Genomic DNA, 23,473 nt, shown 5'->3' on the forward strand with positions numbered 1-23,473 from the left:
TTAAACTCGCCTAGTACCAAACGGTTTTTCCCACGAAAGTACTTTTTTCGTACATAGAAAAAACTGGATAATCGAATGTATATATTTTTATTTATTAATAATTTAAATTTTATTAGTTATTAAAATGTTAATAAGTCACATTATTTAAAAACCTACTGGTAACTTGATGTATTAAAATTGGCTGTATTTGAAAGAATTGTGTCCAAAAGAACATGTGCAACGCAGCACCTGCGGAAGTCAATGCTTTTTTAAGATTAGCACCATTAATGAATCTTCAAAAAAAATTCTCTCTTTCGATCTTCGGCCATAAGGTATTAGTCTATAAATGTTATATTGTTAAAAGCCTTTGGGTTTTTTTCAATTCAAATGACTAATTCTGATTAGGCTACACTTCTGTAGGTCGTGAACAAGTTATACAAAACCCGTAAGGTAGACTTAAGATCCATGTTGACTATATCTGAAATATATAAAAAATATATAGTTAAAATATAATTATAATGAAACTGTTAAATTACAAACTAAACCAGATCTTCTAAGAGTTTTACCATTTAGCAGTTAAAATTTATAAATATCTAAGTTTTTGTGTTTACACTTTTTATTACTAATAGATTTATACACACTTTACTTTCTGAAATTTTTTTTCGAACTTTTTCGCTCGTTCGGGATTTTCTTCATTTTTTTTATGTTTTAAGTAAGCATAAGTAAACTAAATTATAGTATCTAATTATTCGAGGTGTGTTCAAAAAGTATCGCGAAAGTTTTGCTGACAGTTTTCTTCGATTGCAGGGGCGTGGTGCATCATGAGTTCTTGCCACAGGGAAGAACGGTCAATAAGGAATATTACCTGCAAGTTATGCCCAATTTGCGCGAAGCAATCCGCCGTTTTGGATCGTCTTCGATTTTTACCTATTAAAAAAAATGGCACCACGATAACGCCCCTGCTCACACATCGTTGCTTGTGCGCGACTTTTTGGCCAAAAACAACACACTAATGATGCCGCAGCCACCGTATTCCCCAAATCTGGCCCCCTGTGACTTTTTTTTGTTCCCTAAACTTAAGAGGCCCATGAAATGACGACGTTACGCTTCTCTTGACGAGATAAAGACGGCATCGAAGGAGGAGCTGAAGAAGATAAAAAAAAAAAAATGATTTTTTAAAGTGCTTCGAAGATTGGAAAAACCTTTGGCACAAGTGTATAATATCTCATGGAGATTACTTCGAAGGGGACAAAATAGATATTCATGAATAAATAAATAAATTTTGAAAAATCACAAAATTCGCGATACTTTTTGAACACACCTCGTAATTATAGTTTTTTATTTATTACGTTTAATGAGTAAAACACAAATTAGCTTTTCTGTGCTTATACAAAAGCGGTCGATTTTATTGCTTTTAAAGTGATACACCAACTAAACTTCCGCGTTTCAATAAAAAAAAAATAAATAAAATAAAATATTAATTTAAATTATAGTATAAATGAAATTAAATTAAATAAATAAAAAATATAATTTTTTCATCGCATGTCAGTCTGTTACATTTCGAGCCCATTTTGTAAAGCTCACTAACTTTGAAATTATTTTGTCTATAGCTGAATGCGGTTTTGTTTTTAATTGTAATATTTTTGATGAATAACATGTCATTAACTTATTTCTAATTATTATTATAATTATATTTATATTATTATTATAATTATATTTATGTTATTATTATAATAATAATTATATTATTATTACACTTCTTATTATTATTATTATTATAATTATAATTATTATTTCACAATACTTGAAAATTTTGAGAGAGGAGGAAACCGCTGTTGACTGAGCTAGTAAGTAATTTTTTTTTCTTGAAAGAAGGTTATAAACCGGTTGAATGCATATTTCTTAAAGAAATATGAAGTAAATTTAAGAAACGATTCAGCTATAAAACAGGGTCTGGTATAGCCTTTTTTAACAATTAAGGTGATTACATCTGTCAGTTTGACCGGGGTGGAATCGTTACATCCGTGAGCGTAACACTCGTCACGTAAGTCTGTATTTCGTATTATGACATACATGAACGTAACGTTTCTATCGTAATCTGACATGATGACATACGTGAACGAGTATATAAACGTGTTTGTTCGTTCGCAATGTCATTGGAATGAAAAATACCAATCGTATTAAACAAATTTATGGAAATGTGAGAAAATATTTTTAAATTTTATATGTTTTTTTTTTATAATTTTTAGTAATAAAGAACATAAACAGGTAACCAATGAATGGAATATCTCATTAAAAATTAAAAACAAAAAATTTTATTTATATGAACAAAATTTTTGTATTTTAGTGATAATAAAAATAAAATTATTTACAAAGTTAAGGACATATACATTTTTGAATTAAATTTGTTAAAAAATACTTTATTTGGTCTCTTATCGTTTTATCGATATCTTCCTCTCTTGCCATATCCTAAAATTCTTCACCGTCTTTTTAAAATTTCAATGCTTTTTTCAAAGATACATCTACAAAGAAAATTTTGTTAATGAGGATTCATAATTTTGAAGTTATACTTCTTATACGAGTTCGGAAAAGGTTGCGTTAAATGCATATTGCGCAACCTTGTCTGCGAAGATGTTCGAGTAGCAAGGTAAGCGGTGACAATCGGCGATCGTTTGTTAGTTTCTTTCGGCACAGCTCGGATTTTCTACCAGCAACACAATGTTGCCATGCTTATGCTATTGTTGTTTTTGTAGAGCAATGTTTCAATTTTTGGTTGGTGATATATTCACATGTGTGCGCATATGTACGTTTGTATGCTTGTGCATTATTGAAGTTATACTTCCTTGTCTTTCGTGTGTGTTTCATTTCTGCGAATTCTCAACTATTTTGTGTGACTTTTGGTTTAAATACTCTGCGTTGGCCGTTGGAAAGTTAAGACTATACTTCACAGGATCATTTCTGTAGTCAGTCTTCATTTACTTTCTTTGCAAATCGACCCGCGATGACGAGGTATATCGTTTTATCTGACAGCGTGAGGTTTATCAACTTCATTTCTAATTTTGTCTTGTGTGTGTCTTAGAAATGATGTTTCTTCGAAAATCGCTCGCTTACAACGGATAAAACGACTTCTAAGTGGTGATTTTAATGAATAAATTCCAAGGTTTTACACAAAAACAATGCAGTAAATAAGTACTGTACGCATATGTATGTTTGTATGCTTGCGCATTATTTTTCTTTCGTTTGTGTTTCATTTCTGCGAATTCTTAACTATTTTGTGTGACTTTTGGTTGAAATACTCTGCGTTGGCCGTCGAAAAGTTAAGACTATACTTCACAGGATTATTTCTGTAGTCAGTCTTGTGGATTGACAATTCACAAGTCGCAAAGAGGAACTTTCAATGAAATTGTTTACTATGTATTATGAAAAAGTTCAATCTCAACAGTTAGTTTATGTCGCACTGTCAAGAGCTGTTGCCATTAAAGGAGTTTAAATTATCCCAGTGAACAAACAGAAAAAAATTTATCATGGCATTGGAAGCAATGACAGGTCATGTCGCGCTTTGCGAGATAAAATGATAAAATTGCGTCAAAATCCAATTATCACCTTAGAAAAAGAATTATTCGAGTTTCTTAGCAGAAGAAAATGTTTATCAATAATATCATTCAATTGTCAAAGTCTTCGTGCTCATGTTGATGATTTCTCAGATAGAGTGTTTGGACAGTCAAACATCTTGATGTTATCAGAAACGTTTGTGAACGACAATTGTGACGATGTCAACATCAACAAGAATTGGCGATTTGTGTGCGGTAGAATGCAAAATGGACCCTAGCGATAACCATAATAGTAAAAAATTGAATTTAATTGACATTTATATATCACCAAATTCATCGATGAGAGATATAAAATTGTTCATCGGTAAAGCTTTATTACCGTTGTCAACTGCAGGTTCGCAAGCTTTCGCAGATATTATCGGAGAACTAGTAGAGTATAGCGAACAACCGGTACTCCTTGCGGGAGATTTCAATATAAATTTCTCATTGCCAGAAGCTGAACCATAACTGGCATTCCTCAGAGAGAAATGATCCTACGACAAAAGAAGGTACGACTATTGATGCGGTATTCTCGAGAAATATAGATAAAATAGATGTAAGACATTTCATATCGTATTTTAGTTATCATAATCCGATTGTAAATATTATAGATATCAATCCGTCAGAACCCAGAAATGATAATTGAATTAAACTTTGCTTTATAAAATGTGCATAATAAATTTATAAAATGTGAACTTAAGAAAGTGTTGGTCACTCCACCATATTTTTATGCTTTCCCTCTCGCTGATTTTCTTTCATACAAAATGATATGCATTTCTTGGAATATCACTAAGAAGTATAACTTTTTCCGCGGGTAGGGACTCCACGCTTTTTTTTTTTATACCTACGCACTTTTTAAACATCACTTTCACTAGAGCTCAAATAAAAAAAAAACAAATTTGGTGTTTAATTAGCTTTTGTTAGTTTATTGAAAATTTTGCAACAGTTCCACATCTATGTGACTTAAAAATACGATCCAAAGCAATGTGGAATTTAAAAACTATTGTGAATTGAAAATACATTACGGTTTGCTATCGTATGTCATAACGCTAATCCCCGCATACGATTGATGTATCACGTAATTTTCTTCCGTATGTTTGCGTATAAATGCGGTGCTTTATATTCTTAAGTTTCCCTTTCACTGCTTTTTCAAATACAGTTTTAAGAAAACAATTTCGGAAAGAATATGAATACGAGGCAACAGGAAATTTTCTTATTTAAACTTTCCACTCAAAATAGTCGCTTTAAATATATTTCCGGTAATACTTTTGATGACCAAAAGGCTATCATTGCATAATCCCGATGGATTCCAATTACACAGCAGAACAAAAGGCGAACCAAACTTTATCCAAATTTTACGTGTTGCTATTTCCGGTACACACATATCTAGTAAATTTAAAAATGTAAGCTTTAATATTTATCAGCAAAATTATAAATTTATTTAAAAACCAATTCTCATGACAATCGGTTTTAGCCGAGTTAGCAACAGCGCGCCAGTCGTTTCTTCTTTTTGAAAGGTGGCGCCAATTGGAAATTCCAAGCGAAAACAGGTCCTTTTCTACCTGATCCTTCTAACGGAGTGGAAGTCTTCCTCTTCTTACGCGGTTATAGCCGAGTTAAGAACAGCGCCAAGCGAAGCCACCTGGTCCTTCCAACGGAGTGGAAGTCTTCCTCTTCCTCTGCTTCCCCCGAGCGAGTATTGCGTCGAATACTTTTAGAGCGCGTAGCCGTTGCCGTTTAATTCGCTGAACTATGTTCATCAGAGATCTGCAACGGATACACAATTTCCGTGCACACTCGAACACTTACCCGAAACCGGCTTGTATTGCTTTCTTTGAACGAGCAGAAGGATTGCTTGTTAGCGACTGTGCGCAGACGAACGTGTTGATCACAACACTCGAGTGTCGTTCATACGTGTTTGTTTGGGTTCGGGTGTTTTGCGGATCAATATATTCGAGTGTCCGAGTTTAGGCTCGAGTGTGCAAAGCATTTTTTGTTTATGTGTAATCGTCAGAACAGTTGATTAATTTGCTTTGTGAGTGTTAAGAATGTTATATGATACGTATTACATGATATTTATTGAAAATAATGGCCGAAAAAAGAAGATTTTATTGGTTGCAAAATTGCGAATGGCAGTTACAGCTTGTCTGGTCTTATGTTATGGTTATGCAAATATATTTTTAATTTTAAAATGCGTCATTCCTTTGATACATGCATACATATAGTTTAAATGCTGTATTTCAATAATATTGACTGTTAAAGTGTATACAACATTAATAATTTCTCATATTTTTGCTCAGAAAAATTTGATACATTTCTTCTACACCCGTGTTCTGTCCGAGTATCCGTGGCAATAGTTGAACACATTTCGGGTTAGCTGCGGGTGTCGAGTGTGGACACTCGCTTGTGATCGTTTTGAAGAGAGTATGATCGAACAGACTCGAACACTCAGAAAGCAGCTGCCGGGTGTGCCACTCGATCGAACCCATTGCTGTCGAGTGTGGTGCTCGCTCGTGCTCGATTTTTAATGAGGGTGATCGAACAGGTTCGAACATACCCAATGCAGCTCTCTGATGTTCATGTCGTCGTATACTTCGTACAACTCATCGCCGAGGCCAACGCACATAGGTATATAAATCTTTCACAGAACTTTTCTCTCGAAACCTACTGCACCATATAGCAGGACGGGAATATTGAGTGTCTTATAGAGTTTGTTTTTGTTCGTCGGGAGAGGACTTTGCTTCTCAATTGCCAACTTAGTCCAAAGCAACACCTGTTGGCAAGAGATATTCTGAGTTGAATTTAAAGGCTGACGTTGTTGTTGGTGTTGATGCTGGTTCCAAGAAATTATCTACGACTTCGAAGTTATGACTGTCAACAGTGACGTGGGTGCCTAGTTGCTAGTGCGACGACTGTTTGTTTAATGACAGGAGATATTTCGTCTTGCCCTCGTTTACCACCAGACTCATTTGCTTCGCTGCCTTATCCATTCTGGAAACGGCAGAACTAACGCTCCACAGCTCGACAACGACGCCGCCAACTGTAGTTTGTTTACTATATAAGTGAGTGAGTGCGTGAGTTTGCTTTTAAGTGTTTGATTGCGTTTGCTACATTTCGCAATGCTTCGCAGTCCTACAGCAATATCAAGCAAAATTTCTGGCTTAAAAGAACACTACATAAATATTTTTCTGGAGTTCCGCCTGAAGATTATGGATTTGTGTTGCAAGATTAGCTTATGGTTTTTTTTCCCACAATCTGCTTTTTATAAACGATCAGATGGAAAAACTTTTTTTCTACTAAAGTTTAGCATACTCTAGTGGTAGTACTAGATTAGCAAGTCTTCAGTAGTTTAGTAAAGTTTCTTGCAGTCCATCGAAGCATTAAAATATTCAAATGACAATGCCGAACAGGTCGGGTAGTTTTTAATAAAAATCCATTATCGTTATAATAAATGGTACTATTAATCTGTATCTAATACTTTTTACAAGTTCGACCGGCTTACACTGTATGACGTTAAAAAAGACTTTGTTCTAAAAATTATGTGTAGAGGGTTTTGAGATAGCTTGAAGATGGACACAAGACAAACAAAGAGAAATAGCGCTTTTGATAAAGACGAAAACGTCTTGCTAGGCGGTGAATGGTGAATGGACTTCTATTACGGCAACAGTCAATCCAATGTATTTTGATTGATTCCCTTCCTATGATTTTGATTAAATTCATGAAAATTTCCAAGGAGCCAAACATTGTACAAAAAATTCTTTGAATGCTTTTAAATAAGGCTCGATGTATGGATGTCACACCAGTAAACGAAAAAAACAACATCTTAGACTGAATTTTATTCAGAGAATAGCCGCTGAATCGCAACAAAATGGAACTGAAGCGGCCAAGAAAAAGCTGCTGGTGGTAAACAAGTCGGGAATGACGGACAAAAAATGTTTTCAATGAATTTGTATTGGTATTAGCAAGGCCGAACTCGTAACTGTGCCCTGTATTCCTAAAACTTGGACCGTCTGAGTTAAGCAATCCCCCAGAAGCGGTCAGCTGTGTCCAATGGTATAAGAATTGTATTCAATCATGACAACACCAGGTCGTACACAGCGACAGAGCCTTGTCAGAAACTCTACTGTTTCAATTGATTACTTCCATCTTGTCTACAGAAAATAATTTTGCTGCTGAAAAACGGGTCCCAAATTCTCTTTTGAAAATCGACAGTCCAAGAAGTCAAATAGTTGGGGATAACCATGAGTGAAAGAAGGTGTTTCACTCCACACTTGGCTAATATGAAGCAGCGACTGCAGGCCACCGATGCATTTTAGTGATTGGGGTCTCGGCCGTCGTGTTGTTCGTACCATATATCGGGTTTGTTTGTTGCCTGTGCCACTTATGGAGCCACAGTATGGAAGCAGCCACGATAGTTTTGGGGTCCCAAAAACTCCTCTCCATACAGCCTTGTGTGATGCTTGTCCGTATGTCGCATCGTCTTAACGAACGCAGGAAGCTTCTAGATCATAGGATCATTTTGTAGGCGGCAAGATCGCTGGGGCAATAGTATTACCGGTCGAGTGACTTTTGAGTACATTCGGGACGTTGGGTTTGTTGAGAAGACTTGAGATTTTGTCTGAGTCTGGGTTATCTTCTTACGGAGAATGGGTCTCCTTAGGCATTTTTGCATCAGAAACAGCTATCTGACCCGACCTGTTTTTGAGGGACGGGGTTAGAGGACTGGGTGCATGTAATTGAAGAATGAAATCTGGGTGTTATGGGGATTAGCTGCAAATGATGGACGTTTAGATGTTACTAGTTTGATCTCCACTAGTTCAGATATATAATGGTCACCGCAAAACGACTTGTTTGAGAGGACCTCCCCAAGCCTTAAAATGCAGTTAAAAGATACCATAATATGTGTATGAATTTTTGAATTAATAAATTTAAAAGTTTAAATGCTGGAAAATTTGCTTTTTCGGTCTTCTAACTGTAAATAACCCCTTAAACTCTTACATATTCAGAATCGACTCAGACATACTGAACTTCTGTCCTGCATGCAAGGTCTCGCGAGATGACTTTAACCCTCTCTGCATGCCCCATGAAACCAACTAACCGAACATCCGACCTCATCGAAAGAGCATGTTTCCTGGATCTCTTGTTAGGAGATTTCGATAACATTTAACTCTTGCTTTTCACCAGACAAGATTAAAATAACCGTTAGTACAACATTAATTTATAAGGCATCAGATTAGCTGAAAACAACTGTTGTACGTAAAAGTTAACTATGCGCTTATCCCAAGTTGTCATTGAATTTTTTCACAACAGTACGAGATTCGTACAAAAGGTGTCGTGAAATTTGGTCTTTCGAGGGTTATGTGTATTCGATTTTTTATTATTATTTGCATTCTGTTGGAATTCATATCCTTTTCTCATGCTGACAGGGTCGGCCATTTTGAATATTTAGTTAAATTTTGACAACTGTTTTGATTGTGCACGTTTTGGTTCGTTTTCGATTTTTGTGTCAAAGTTGCTCACTCCGTGACAGCTCAGATCCACTCCAGAGGGTTTATGGTTATGACGTGAAACCAAAGCTAAATTATCCCAATTGAAGTTTCAGCATGAGCCAAGACCGAAAAAAGCGGAACAAGTTAGGTCTAATGTGAATGTTTTGCTAGAGCATTTTTCTTACCAGCAATGCCGGAATGTGTGGCAGAACATAAATTGTGTTTAGCATCATGATAACGGCACTGCTCTCGCATCGTTGCTTGTGCGCGAATATTTGGCCAAAAACAACACATTAATGCCGCCGCAGCGCAAAAACTGCACTGAAGGAGGAGATAGCTAACCAAGAAAATAAAAATGTTTTTAAGTGCTTTAAGGTGTTAGGGGTAGTTTCAAAAAATTAATTTTTTTTTGCATTTTCGTTAAATGTAATATTTTAAAAATATTCTCTGAAAATTTCACGTTGATCCGATAATTAGTTTTTGAGTTATTCTACAAATAACAAAGAGGGCTCGGGCACTTTACAGCGCTAGTGTGAAACTTTAAACGCGTTTTTCTCAAAACTATGTTTTTTCAATCGGTGACAACGGTAACTCGCAAACCGCTCAGTAGATTTTAATGAAATTTATACAGCTTTAAGAATACATAATGAACTCAGGCCTGATCGAAGGTTTTTTTTTCGAAAATTTCGATTTTTTAAGACCAATTAACTGTTGATTTTTCGCAAAAATTTTGAAAAAAAATTCCTGAGGCCGTCATTTTGTTAATTTTGAAAAAAAATAAAATAAAATCCTTCGATCAGGCCCGGGATTATCTATTTATAAAACAATATTTTTTTGTCCGATTGTTTTTAGATTAATCTCCAAGGACTTATGCTTGTCACCGCAAGTAAACTTTCATTTTTTCGTGCCTCTGATTACCCCCAACTCTTTAAGGATTTGAAAAAACGGTGGCTGAAGTGTAATATATCCTTACTTGAATACTGTGACGGGATAAAAAAGATATTCATGAATAAATAAACACTTTCTTAAGAAATACATAATTCGCGATACTTTTTGAACAAACCTCGTACTTCGCTATATCATGTTATGTTAAATAATGAGTTTGGTTTTTATGCCTGTCTAATAGCACCTTGAATTCAAAATTTTGTTTTTCGCCAGACTACCCGACGATGCAACTGCCAATACGGCTTTAGAAGTTCTACCTGGCGTCCAAGAAGAACATAACCGTGGTCCTTTTTCCTTCTTGTATTATTTAATAATTGCGAATGTTACTGTTGTTGAATGTTAGTAGTTAAAACAGCAGTAATTAATTTTTTTTTAATCTTACAACTCAGTGACTCTTAATAATATCTGGTATGTTACTGTTCTATTGCAACTATTAATTAATTATTTAACTTACCTTCTGGTCGAGCTTTCGGTTTTGGCAATCCGGCATCCTGCATTAAATCAAATGAAAAAGCCACATTTGAGACCATTTGGTCTATGTCTTGCGGTGTTAGATGGAATTCATACAATGGGACAAAAAATCCTCCTAGTAATCCCATCAACAGGCATAAATATACACCATCTCGAAAATCTGAATTCAGATCAGTAATTTCAAAGTTCAACTTAGTTAAATGTTTGTTTACAAAAGTTATAAGCGATTTTTTAACCACAGATAATTTCTCTGGAGCGCAATCAAAAAGTGTATCGAATGCATCTTTGTCACAACGCATTCCTACGTCATCATATTCAGAAGTTATTTGTTCACGAAATTTCCTGAAATAATTTTTAATTTATGTTTAATACTATCTATTAATAAAAGTTGAACAAAAAACTTACTGTGCATTCAAGACGCCACCACTTTTTTGGGCAATAACAACATAAACAAAAACGTTTTCTGGTAATCGAATAGGAGCCCGAAAATAACGAGCCAGCGCTACTAATAAGTGGAGAATAGCCACTAAGTTCTTTGAATGTACACTTTCAACCGACCATTTTGGTATCTTCTGATGAAATCCTAATGTCTGTAAATGAAAAAAAAAAAAAAATATATATATATATACATATATGTACTGGCGTATGTTTTTTGTAGATAAGTTTTTAGTTTCGATTAAAAATGTGTTAAAAACGTTCAAGTTAAAGACTAATAATTTTTTTTTAGTATTAATATTAACCTGACTGGTAGCTACTCCGAATTTTCCATTTTTTTCTTATTTTTGTAAATTGGAATCGGAGCATTGTTAAAATGAACTGAAAGATTATTTTTAGCAAGAAATTGAATAAACAAAATTAAAGAATAATTTCATACAATGGGAATTTTATGTTTGAATCAGGGCAAACAATTTTATTTCAGTTATTTCGTAATTTTTGACTACGAAATCATTATGAAGGAAGGGTCGAGTATACATGTATGATGTAATAAATGAGTTTTACATAACTCTAACGCACTAAGAGTTAAAGATTGCGATTTTTGTTTTGCTTTGCTTTTTTGTTTTGGATTAGTACTTTCCAAAGTATTTATAAAATCGGTAAGTTGAAAATTTAAACGCCAAAGAATACGGTTGAGTGCCTAGTGCCATTTAACTGTGTTATTTAACACATTGATAATTAATAAAAAGAAATACTGTTGAACTTCTATAATTCGAATCACCATAATCCACAAAGAACCTAGAGTTAGAAATACTTTGGTTATGGAACGAAGTTTAACTTCTGTTTCAACTGTTATTGGAAATATGTAATCTTTTGTGATTATAAAGTAATACCGTGTGGAAATTACTTGTCAAGACAAAAGAAAAATCTTACTATTCAACTCTTACTGTATAAGAGTTATAATATAACATAATTCATAACTTTTATTCTGTGAGCAATAAATAAAAGTATACTAATAACTTTTATTTTGTAAAGAAAAAATCAAAATATAACGATTCTTTTGTGAGGAAAAATATAAACTGAAAAATAATTATTAAACTTGAATTCTTGTTCATTTTCTCATAACTGTTAAGGTCCCACGCAACATAAAATTTTAGTTAATTTAAAAACAGATCTAATGTGTGATAACTTTGTATTCCTTCCTAGTATGTGTACCCTGACTTCATACTTCTGCCTATACTAATTAATTTCATTAAGTAACAGAATGTTATAACAATTTACGACTCAGTACTGTTAGTAAGAAGTTAAAAGACATTTGTACTGCTACAGCCAAAACTATTATTTTAAACGTTCATTTATTATTTTTAAAAGTAATGATGGCTTACCTACATATGCACATGTAAAATATATTAGTCAGGAGCTTAACTTACATGGTTAACAGCGTTTAACACAAAATCAAGTTTTTGCCGTTGGCCTTCCTCAGACTGTGTTACTTCTAGCACATCAAGTTTTTTACCAGTCAGTTTCTCCCATAATTTATGCAAAACCTACAAAGCATTTGATATGTATAAACATCATTTTATTCCAACTTTTCCAAAATAAAATAAAGTGTCTAACTTGTCCATCGTATAAATCTTCTTCAATGCTTTGCACTATTATGCGTTGTTCTGCTAACTCATCATTCAACCAATCGATTAGAATGCGTTGAAGCTTAATTACTTCAGGATTATTTAATGACTGGGGGTCTATTACCGCACGCTGTTCTAAGTCCCTTAATGTATAGTCTTCTGGAGGTATATCAAATTGATTTGGTAATCCTGGCGATTCAATAGCGTGTTTCCCTTCTTCTTCAACTTTTTGAACTAAAGTTACAGAAAAAATAAATCGATTTGATTACAAATTAATTTGAATAAAAACATTGGTTAGTATGTGCAGCAAAGTTCGAAGCGGATATTCGGGAAATTCAGTTATTTCCGTTAGTTAGGTTGGTGTTTTTAAGAAGGTATCCCACAAGTATCTACCCCACATTGAACAAATTTTAATGAAAACGAATGCATACACACCAGGGTGGCCATTTTTCGAATATTGTATACATATATGTATATAGTGTTTTCTGGATTAAAAGAAAGTGCTGAATGGAACGAAATTGCTAAAAATTTTGGGATTCCAAGTGAGTAGAGAATCTTGAAATGTTTTATATTATCTATTGTAAACAATATTGGATTCTAATTAGACAAGGTTGAATATTTATATTTTATTAATTAAAAAATAGATTCAGAAAATATTACATTTAATTTCTGCTTCACGTAGTGGGTGGTTGTTTTTTTTTTTTGGAAATTTTTAAGTTGCTGATTGTATTTCTCAGTTTTGTATTTTGTTCAATATTATTGCACAAAGCGTTTTCCTTTTCATATCAATTACAGTTGCGGTCAAATTCTTAGTAATGCTAGGTATTCATTTAATATATGTGGTCATACTTTCTTATTACAACTTTTTTGTTGGGATGCACTTCAAAATCAGTTAGCTTCAGATGTTGACATGAAAATATGCAACAACTTGTTTCGCTTGGCTTGTTGTTTTTGTTACATTTGCTGGACTTTTTATTTGCAAAGCGTTTTCGGTCAGTCAAAATCTTAGTAGAGCGTGAAAGAGGTGTTTGAAAAATTAAAATTATCTGAATTTTTTGTGGTTTAAATGTTAAAATTTTACTTTTATTCATTTAGAAATGTCGAAAAATAAGAATTGAACGTCTGTGAAACGCGCCCTGTTAAAAAATTGCTTTATGAGGGCAAAACTTATGTCGAAGTCTTAAATATACATAGATACTCAAGAAAAATTCCATTTGCAGCTGCTACAGAGGTAAAAGATGCCTTTAATGTAACTAGAATTATTGAATATATATGCTGTCTTTTGCATAAAAAGTGCCGTTATTGCCTAAAATACATGTTGAACAAAGACTTTGATTCGCTAAAGGAAATAATTGGTCTTCTACAAAATGAACATTTTAAGGTGGAACGAATCGAAAATTGTTAAGTATGGCGGAAAAGGATCGCGTCAATATGCAAGACGTCCGTCTAATACCAAATAAACATAGAGTTACGAGTATGATTGTTTGGGCATGTTTTTCTTGACTGATGATCCGATGTCGAAATATTCCAGAAAACCGTTCTGCCGAATGCCAGTGACGAAATTCCGTTTGTTTAGACGTTCCAGCAGGACAACGATCCCAAGCACACAAGTGAAGTTGTTAAAAGGTGGTTTGGGAAACGAATGACAAGGTAATGGAATGGCCGCCACAGTCAGTTTGTGGACTAACGTCAAGGAGACAGTAGCCCGATGTAAGTCGACATCGACCACGATACTATGGGAGACTGTGAAAAACCCATGGGAGCCAATTTCCATCGAAAGATGCCAAAAACTCGTTGACTCAAATCACGTTTTGCATTTCAGGAGACGATACATATATATATTTTTTAATCCTGAGAACCTCTTCTTTCCGTCCATACCCTCAAATCGTGGCGCCAAAAGAATCGTAATATTGGCGCCAAATCTGTATATAGGCATTTGTTATCATAACATAATAATTTTGAGCTGATCTACCACAAGTTTTGAGCTGTTTAAATTTTGATATGGATGAAAACTAAAAAACAGGAGAAATATACTTTTTTCTACAAATGTATTTCTTTCAAAAAAATATTTCATAATTAGAGCATAAATATAAAATTTATATTGAGCAATGATATTTTTATTTATGCTTGTATAAGTAAGCTCATTCGCCAATCCATTTTGTATAGTTTTTCTGCAAATTAAAAATATTTAACGATATTTTAATTTTTTGAAAAAAATTGAATAAATTGTTTTGAAAATGTACTTTATTCTTACAAGATAACACAACCGTCTTAACAGTCGTTCTTCGAAATTTTCATATAAATGAAAACTGAGCTGGTAAACTGAAGTGACAGTTCATTGCTAATTTGTATGCCATAAAAAGACAACATCCATGTATTCCTTAAGCAATATGGAGTCTTCACAGGCAAAACGTACAGCTTAACAGGGTTACTAGACTAGACTAGACTTACAGACGGCAGCGTTAATCAGGACTAACTGCGCACTTAATCAGATTCAAATTTGTAGGTGACAGACGGCAGCTATTCGAGTTCGAAACTTTCGTAAATAGCTGATTGGCATTTATATAATATTTTGTATGAAAATGGATAGAAGATAAACATTACGGTTGTTAGCCGACCAATTGTGACAAAACCATTTATTACAAAAACATATCAACATGTTATTTTTAAAACTACAATATAACATGAAACTTCTTGTTCAATTATTGAAAATTTGAAAAACGGCTGTCAGTGTTGCTATTTTTCATTTACAATAGATTACGATTGGCCATTTTTAACAACATTGCCAACAAAAATGCAAATAACTTTCTAAATTTTTGGGGATTAAATGGGAGTTAACAACGGAGTTATCTTCCCTAACTCCTGAATTAATATGGATTAATGCAGTTAATTCGGATTAATGCTGCCGCCTGTCAATGCTATAAAGCGTAAAAATAGCAGGTATGGTAAATACGAATATTCGATTTTTCGTCAAAGCGGTTTTAACTTTTAAGGGTAGGAAATTTATCAAGAAAAATAACTGAATTATGGCAGATGTTTGAAGTGGTACATGAAATCAAAAAACATCTTTAACCAAGAAACATATTCAAAATAGGTAGTGGAACTATCGCCCAAAATTTTCTACGCCCGCTTGTATAATGAAAAGGCCACCTGAAATGCAAAATAACGTATCATCAAAAAATTCAAAATTAAGTTTTTTACTGATTACGAATCACCACATACATACATATATGTCACAAATTTTAAGCTTCTGAGATCAAAAATACCCAAGCTATATTAAAAATTAAAAAAAAAAACGTATCATCAAGTGCTTGATTTCATGTATGTAAATATAACAAAGTGTTTGTTTTTTTTTTTTATATCGAAGTTAGCCTTCATTTATTGTTTATGTTTATTTTTAGTGATTAAGTTCAGTGTTCTTTGGTTAGTTTGGGCTACATGGTTGATCGGACGTGGACTACTATATACATATATGTCCCTTAGCCCTTTGTGAGGCCATAGAAAAGAAGAACCCTTGTGTTCGAACTTATAATTAACAAAACGTTTCCCGCCAGTTCGGTGGGATATCTGAAGATATCGCGCAATATTAACCGAATTTTTCTTAAAACAAATTGAAGAGGAAGACTTGGACAACATTTGGTTCCAGCAGGACGGCGCTACATGCCATACAGCAAACGCTACCCTCAATCGTTTACGCCCTATCTTCGAAAATCGCATAATTAGCAAAAGAGGTGATGTGAATTGGCCTCCCAGAAGCTGCGATTTAACTCCGTTGGACTATTTTCTGTGGGGAGCTGTTAAAGATAAATGTTACGTTATGTTATGATCTAAAGTACGAGATTCAAGCTTCTGTAGTTGCCATAAGGCCTGAAACCATCGAGAAAGTACTCCAAAATTGGGTGGATCGGATAAGCTACTATAAACTCAGCCGTGGTGGTGATTTGTCCGAAATTGTTTTCCACAAATAAATTTCATAAAACAACATTTTAAATAAATGTTAGACCTTTGAAAAATATCAAGCCGTTTTTTTTATTGACTTTTTAAATTCAAAATTTTATATGGCCCACCCTTTATAATTAAACTGCCCAGGATTTTTAAACGAATAATGAAAAGAATTTTAATTTACATTACGATAACAAAAGTATCAAAATCAAAACTGATGTGCTGATTTCGTGATCACAGAAATCGAAACAATAACTAAGCCAAAGTTTTATTGACAATTGTATAGGTTTTTAACTAATGTTTATTGCAGATTTATAAATTATTCTCGTTTAAATGAGAAATCATATTGTTTTTTACTAAATGAGAAAAAGGAATGTGATCATCAACTTTTTATTTCCTTGCTGCCGGTAGTTAACAAGAATGAATTATAAATGGTTTTAAAATGGAACAGAATCAACCAACCATATCTAGGATTCTTACAAAACCTGCTTTTAAATGTTATGAACACAATATTTGTGCGATGTGGACACCAAAAAACAGTAATGACTAAAGAAGAGCAAAGCGCTTCAAAAATTTCATTTTACTTAAAAAGTATATTACTAGGAATAGTATATTGTATCGACTCTTGTACGAAAAACTTCATACGGTCGTTTAATGTTTTCCAATTGTAGTTTGTTTAATCCATTTTTTCGATTTTACTCCACGAGCTCAATAATTTTTTTTTGTTTGAAAAAACAATTTTTCATTTCCTATTAATATGTAATTTCCGTAAGTAAATTATTTAACCTTTAACTACTTCTTTTTAGAAATTGAAAATTTTTGATACTCTAGTCAACCCCAATGACACAGAGTTGAAAACCTTTTGTTCTTCCCATTATTGAACTCCCGCTGCAATACTCTTATGGCAACGAATTTTCCAGTCATCATAGCACTTGGAAAAATCCTCCATCGTAATGACCGTCACGTCTTCTTTGATTCAGCTTTTATATCCTCAATTGAGTCAAAACGGTATCCTCGGACTGGTCATGTGAATTTGCTGAATAGCCAGAAATTACACGAAGGTAAGTTAGGCAAGTGCGGTGGTTGCGGCACGATATTAGTGGAAAATGTGGCGAAATGATCACGAATAACCAATGCGGTATGAGATGGTCCATTATCGCACTTCTTTGTTCAATAAATTCAGACATAGTAAAAATCGAAGAATTCACTTTTAGAGCCTCACAAAACGACGCCGTATCTTAAACTTCTTCTTACGCAATTATAGCCGAGTTAACAGCACGCCAGACGTTCCTTCTTTTCGCTATGTGGCGCCAATTGGATATTCCAAGCGAAGCCAGGGCCTTCTCCACTTGGTCCTTCCAACGGAGTGGAGGTCTTCCTCTTCCTCTGCTTCCCCCGGCAGGTACTGCGTCGAATACTTTCAGAGCTGGAGTGTTTTCGTCCATCCTGACAACATGACCTAGCCAGCGTAGCCGCTGTCTTTTAATTCGCTGAACTATGTCAATGTCGTCGAATATCTCGTACAGCTCATCGTTCCATCGAATGGGATATTCGCCGTGGCCAATGCGCAAAGGACCATAAATATTTCGCAGAACCTTTCTCACGAAAACTTAAATATCTTTATCTTATAGCCCTGACAGACGAGCAAAATTAATGCGTCTTAAGCAACGCTAATGCGAATTGAAATTTTATGGTGACAGACGGCAGGCTTGTGCATTTAGACAGCTGATAGTGAAATTTGTTTCTTTATTAAAAAAAAAAAGTGAAATGAAAATGAATAAGATATGTAAATTAAAAAAAAAAAAAATTGGTAATTTTGGAAATTCAATATAAATTTAACGAAAAAATTCGTTTATTATTATCTACGTTAAAAGATAATAGAGTGAAATTAATAGCAATAATTGATTGTAATGCGGAAAAAGTGTGCAAAAAAGTTAAGAATATTGGAAAAATGGATAGCAGAAGTGCGACATCTGTCAATAAATAGCAAAAATCGGCCATTTTTGAGCAGTATTACTTACTCAAATTTGGTAAATTCAACCAAATGCACGAAATTCTTGGGCATTACAAACTTGCATTAACATGGGTCAAACGCGCAAATAAATGTAAATTAAGCCCGCTAATGCATATTAGCGCTGTCGTCTGTCAGGGCTATTAAACACCAATGAATATTTTGACGTGAAATTTAGCATAGATGTAGTGACAGTACTACCAACTTACCGTTTCGAAAAACACGCGATGTATAAATTTTAATTCACCTTTCAATTTGATCTCAGTAGTATGTACAATGAAGTTGAACGATTTCATTAGGGCTGGAGTATTTGAGTATATAATATTTGAATTTATAGCAATGAGGGTTCATGTTCCTAGGACCGGGTCCACGTAACTGATATTTAAGATACACTTATAGCCCTGACAGACGACAGCGCTAATATGAATTAGCGAGCTTACTTTACATTTATTTTCGCATTTGACCAATGTTAATGCAAGTTTGTAATGCACAAGAATTCCGTGCATTTGGTTGAATTTACCAAATTTGAGTAGGTAATACTGCTCAAAAATGGCCGATTTTTGCTATTTATTGACAGATGTCGCACTTCTGCTATCCATTTTTCCAATATTCTTAACTTTTTTGCACACTTTTTCCGCATTACAATCAATTATTGCTATTAATTTCACTCTATTATCTTTTAACGTAGATAATAATAAACGAATTTTTTCGTTAAATTTATATTGATTTTCCAAAATTACCAATTTTTTTTTTAATAATTGGCACGATTCCGATTGCTTTGGCGGAGGGGTAAAAAAACCGAATTTCCGTATAAATGGGGTATGTACGGATAGGGGGCTTCTCCAGAGGAGGAATATCCGAAACTTATGAAAAATAGCTAGTATTTTTAAAAATATTCATGTTTAAAAATTCAAAAATTGCCCTAAGAACACGTGTTATTTCTCCATGTTTCACAGAATATTTTCACGTTTTTCACTCACTATATTTAAATATACACTCTTAATATTGAAATAAGTTCACTTTTCACTTTTATTTTGTAATTTTTCAGCCAAATTTAGTAATTTAAAATCACTTATCAAATTTATGGTTGAAAAGCTTAGAGTGTTTATATTTACGAGGAAAACCAGCGTTGCCACACCTTAAAAACCAAAAGTGAAGAATTTTTTAGCGTTTCACAGCGTTTTCTTTGTTTGTACTTTCGAGTGATTATTTTTTCTTTATTAACTATAAAAAACTATAAAGAAGATTTTTCAAGCTAAAATTGAATATGTGAACACTTTTGCATATACAGTAGGCAGAAAAAGTAAGTTATCAGAGTGAAATATAAATCAGCGATGTGAGTAAAATTTAAAAGTTTAAATTTTTCAAACGAAATATTATTTTTTTATTGGGACCATATTTCAAAGTATCTAATTAAAGTCATTTTAAAACAAAAGAGAAGTTCATTGCTTTTATAAAAGGAAAACATACACACATACGGTAAATTGCATGTAGAAAAAATAAGTTATCAAATTGTTTAATATCTACAATGTCCATAATTAAGTCTTGCTAGTTGACCCAATCGTTATTTCATGAAGTTGGCAAGCTTCAAACAATAATATTGAGGAAAATTATTCCAAATGTTATAGATGCAGTTCTTCAAATCAAATCAGGTTTTAGGGGTTGTCCTCAGTTATACGCATCGTAAGGACTGCCCAAGCTTTTTCAATTGATAACAAGTCAGGGCTTTGAGGAGGCCATTTCAATACACTCACATTTTCATTTTGTAGATGTTCTGTGATGATTTCTGCAGTATGAATAGGCGCGTTGTCCTGTTGAAGAAGGATATCCGGCTCAATTAATCAGTGACCTTCGGAGATGGCGTGCTCCTTTAAAATATTTAAATAAACTTCAGCAGTAACTTTTCCTTCCAGGATTACAATATTGCCAGGGCTATTCACAGATAAGCATCCCCAAACCATTAAGCCCTTTTCCAACGACTTAACTGTGGGTAGAATGCACTTGTATAATAGTTCTTCTTCGGGTGAGCACCAAACGTAAACCATACAGTGAGAATAACGAAGACAAATCATCGAGTCATCAGTCCACAGCACTTTATGCCAATAATTTTAAGATTTTAATATGTGCTCTTTATAAAATGCTTGTCATTTTTTTTATTTGCCTCATTTAGGTAGAGTAACTTTCTTGCAACGCGGCTGTGAATATTGGTTTGGTGCAATCTGTTAGGGACAGTGTGCACTGAGGGGCATTCATGCCTTTTTTTATAAGCTGTGTGCAAAATTTTGAAATAATTTGAAGGGATCAGAATTGGAAATTCGTTTCTAAACTCTCCCGTTGCTATTTTTGGGCGCCCTTGCTTCTTCTTCCTGATGACTCGATTTTCTTTGTAGTAGCCGGCAATAACTTTCCGTATTGCGACCTTGCTTTTATTAAATTTTTTAGTAATATAACGCTGCATGTGATCATCCTTATGCAAATTAATTATGGTTGAGCATTCCTCATTCGTTAATTGTTTAAAATTCACAATTTTCAGATTTTTTTTTTAATTTACCGTAGAAATCGCCTTAATATTTCAAAAAATTAAATTAAAAAAAAAAACGAAAACTTTAGTTACCAATTCAATTTCAAAATTTATAAAATTAACAATTCTTGCACATTTAATGCGTTTTTGTAATTTATTTTCAAGTTTTAATATGACAAACACTAATTACTGCACTTGATAACTTACTTTTTCCACGCTTTGTCACTCAGCATTTTTATAGAAGGCTACGAAAATTTCTTACCAGATAAGCGATTGCCACTAAAATCATCAATTGCGGTACTTTGAAAACGGTACTTTCCGAATATATACAAAAAATATTATTTTCAATTAAGCGAAAAAGTGTAGAGCGTTTAAAACTGCGCTGGCTGTTTTGATAACTTATTTTTTCTACCTACTGTACATATTATGTACATACATATATGAATAATATGTGATTTATATTCAATAAACACAGATAAGTAAAATCGTGTGATAATATTATAATAGTACGAGCGAATACCCGGGGTGACTGAAGTACTTTCGCATAGTACTCCTTTTTGCCTTGGCTGCCTTCGGCCTCGCTTCAAAAAAATAACCCTCAGTCGGACCAACACCTGGGCGTGCTCAGTTCTTTTGCGTTGAACTCCTTTTTGCCCGATCCAAAACCGGGAGTTATCAAGATAATGAGAATTCTGAAAGATTTTACATTACTCATCACACGATAATGAATTTAGTTATGACGTCATAATCTTTCTTTTTTTATTTGTATTCCATTACAAAATGTGGTAACACTAATTTTTTGCTTGTTTACAACCAATTTCTTATTTTATGAATAAATGGATTTAACTAAAGTTTGTTATGGAATTAAAGTTATTTTTGCACTATTCAATATAAATTAAATGATTAGAAACGAATTAGTGTAGTGTTAGTGGGTATAAAAGTATAAAATGCATTACAAATAGGAGAAACACGCATTTTAAATAGTTGAAATACAAACATCTTAAAACCCATAAGTCAGCGGCATCTATATGTGTATATCTTCTTGATCTGGGGGACCTCTTCTATCCATACATAACCATTTTAACCCCGAAATCCGGGGATGCTATTCTAAATCGCAGCCCTTTATATTCATGTTGTTTTTCAGTTTTTAAACAAGTTTTTATGCATGTATGTGTTTATGTTTTTACGTATGTATATACAATATTTAGGTCATTACTCATACCAATTAGTATGTAAAAACAAACATACATATGTGTATACAAAATGATTCGAATGGTTGAAGCAGAACATGTGTACATACATACATACATATGTATATATGTTAATTAAAAATAAGTATACCACCAGATGTAAATTCGTATTAATGTTTTTACTATATGTTTCAAAATTTTAGCGAATTTTAAATACATTTATCTTAAAATTTGTGTGTTGAAACTAACTAACTTAAAAAATTGATATGTATGTATGTAAAAACAAAAATGGGATTTGCATACCCTCCTTCGTTCCCTTTTTCCTTCCAATTGTGCTAAATTTTTCCCAAAAACTTTCTTCTTTTTCTGCACTTTTCACATTGTGAGCCATGTGCGGAGATTTTGGGCGTCTTAACGACATCGTGAAATTAAGTTTCAAGGGATATTTTCAATAAAACTGCAAAAGATTTGGAATAAAAGTACTCTCTTTTGAAACACTTAATGCTGATGAGAACCAGGAACTGATATAGTGCATAATAATGGGATTACACTAGAGAAATGGTATTTATCGTATCATCTACGCTTACGTATAATGTACTGTTTCTACTTCTGCCTAATCACATTAATAGGGGGATTCTGTAACAAGTCTCTAGTCTCCATTTGAGACATTTTGAGGTAAAGTCTCAGTTTGTGACTAGTTACTATTCACTGAACAGTCTCCAGCGTTAGTCTCAAAATATTGCCTCAAATTTTAAACCTGATAGTTAGCAGGTCGATTGTCGTTTTTTTATATTTTTTGAGCAACTCAAACAAGAAAAGATTAAAAATAAATCAATTTTACATAAACTTGGAAAATTTTATGAAACAAAGTCAACATATATTTTTATTTTTATTGATACTTATGTTTTTTGACTATGTTATAGAAAATTTAATATTTGTTATCGACATATTTTTTTCATTCAAGTGTAAAACCATCTCTGAATAATGAAATGTAATAGATTTTGTGACGGTCACTTAAAGAATAGCAAAATCGTCTCAAGTCTCAAAAATTGTCTCTAACTTAAAATCTGAAATTTAGAGACTTGAGACTATATTACAGTACAAAATCGCAGGGTAATTTATACGCTTTAGGTTACTATTCTGTGATTATTGTGTCCATATTATATATCTTCTTCTTCTTAATTGGCGTAGACACCGCTTACGCGATTATAGCCGAGTTAACAACAGCGCGCCAGTCGTTCCTTCTTTTCGCTACGTGGCGCCAATTGGATA

At 33.4% G+C, this 23,473-nt stretch overlaps 1 protein-coding gene, 1 non-coding gene and 1 pseudogene across 4 annotated transcripts; 2 read left to right on the plus strand and 1 right to left on the minus strand.

The window, feature by feature from the left end:
* Nucleotides 1–71: 71 nt before the first annotated feature.
* Nucleotides 72–22,755, minus strand: LOC105224127 (beta-parvin). Of its 3 annotated transcripts, none has more exons than XM_011202119.2 (6): nucleotides 22,505–22,755; nucleotides 12,527–12,771; nucleotides 12,340–12,456; nucleotides 10,880–11,064; nucleotides 10,458–10,816; nucleotides 72–457 (listed from the first exon to the last, which is right to left on the minus strand). In XM_011202119.2, the coding sequence occupies exons 1-6, from the start codon at nucleotides 22,620–22,622 to the stop codon at nucleotides 381–383; spliced, it is 1,101 nt and encodes a 366-aa protein (XP_011200421.1). In that variant the 5' UTR covers nucleotides 22,623–22,755; the 3' UTR covers nucleotides 72–380. The 3 variants fall into 3 exon arrangements, with proteins under 3 accessions (XP_011200421.1, XP_049310648.1, XP_049310649.1); XM_049454691.1 differs by lacking the exon at nucleotides 72–457 and adding an exon at nucleotides 677–1,123; XM_049454692.1 differs by lacking the exon at nucleotides 72–457 and adding an exon at nucleotides 9,257–9,395.
* On the plus strand, nucleotides 2,913–3,116 carry LOC125778551 (small nucleolar RNA U3). The gene has a single exon (XR_007422784.1). It is a non-coding gene; the product is annotated as a small nucleolar RNA U3 (small nucleolar RNA).
* On the plus strand, nucleotides 3,299–3,407 carry LOC115066093 (small nucleolar RNA U3; annotated as a pseudogene).
* Nucleotides 22,756–23,473: the final 718 nt, after the last annotated feature.

Source organism: Bactrocera dorsalis, chromosome 4 (genome assembly GCF_023373825.1).
Source record: "Bactrocera dorsalis isolate Fly_Bdor chromosome 4, ASM2337382v1, whole genome shotgun sequence".
NCBI classification, from domain to species: Eukaryota; Metazoa; Arthropoda; class Insecta; order Diptera; family Tephritidae; genus Bactrocera; species Bactrocera dorsalis.

Coding starts and splice junctions, on each gene's coding strand:
- LOC105224127 (XM_011202119.2), bottom strand. CDS start 22,622: ATGTCGTTAAGACGCCCAAAATCTCCGCACATGGCTCACAATGTGAAA. Junction 12,457..12,526: donor AAGATTTATACGATGGACAA/GTTAGACACTTT, acceptor AATGCTTTGTAG/GTTTTGCATAAATTATGGGA. Junction 11,065..12,339: donor TGTTAAACGCTGTTAACCAT/GTAAGTTAAGCT, acceptor TTTCATTTACAG/ACATTAGGATTTCATCAGAA.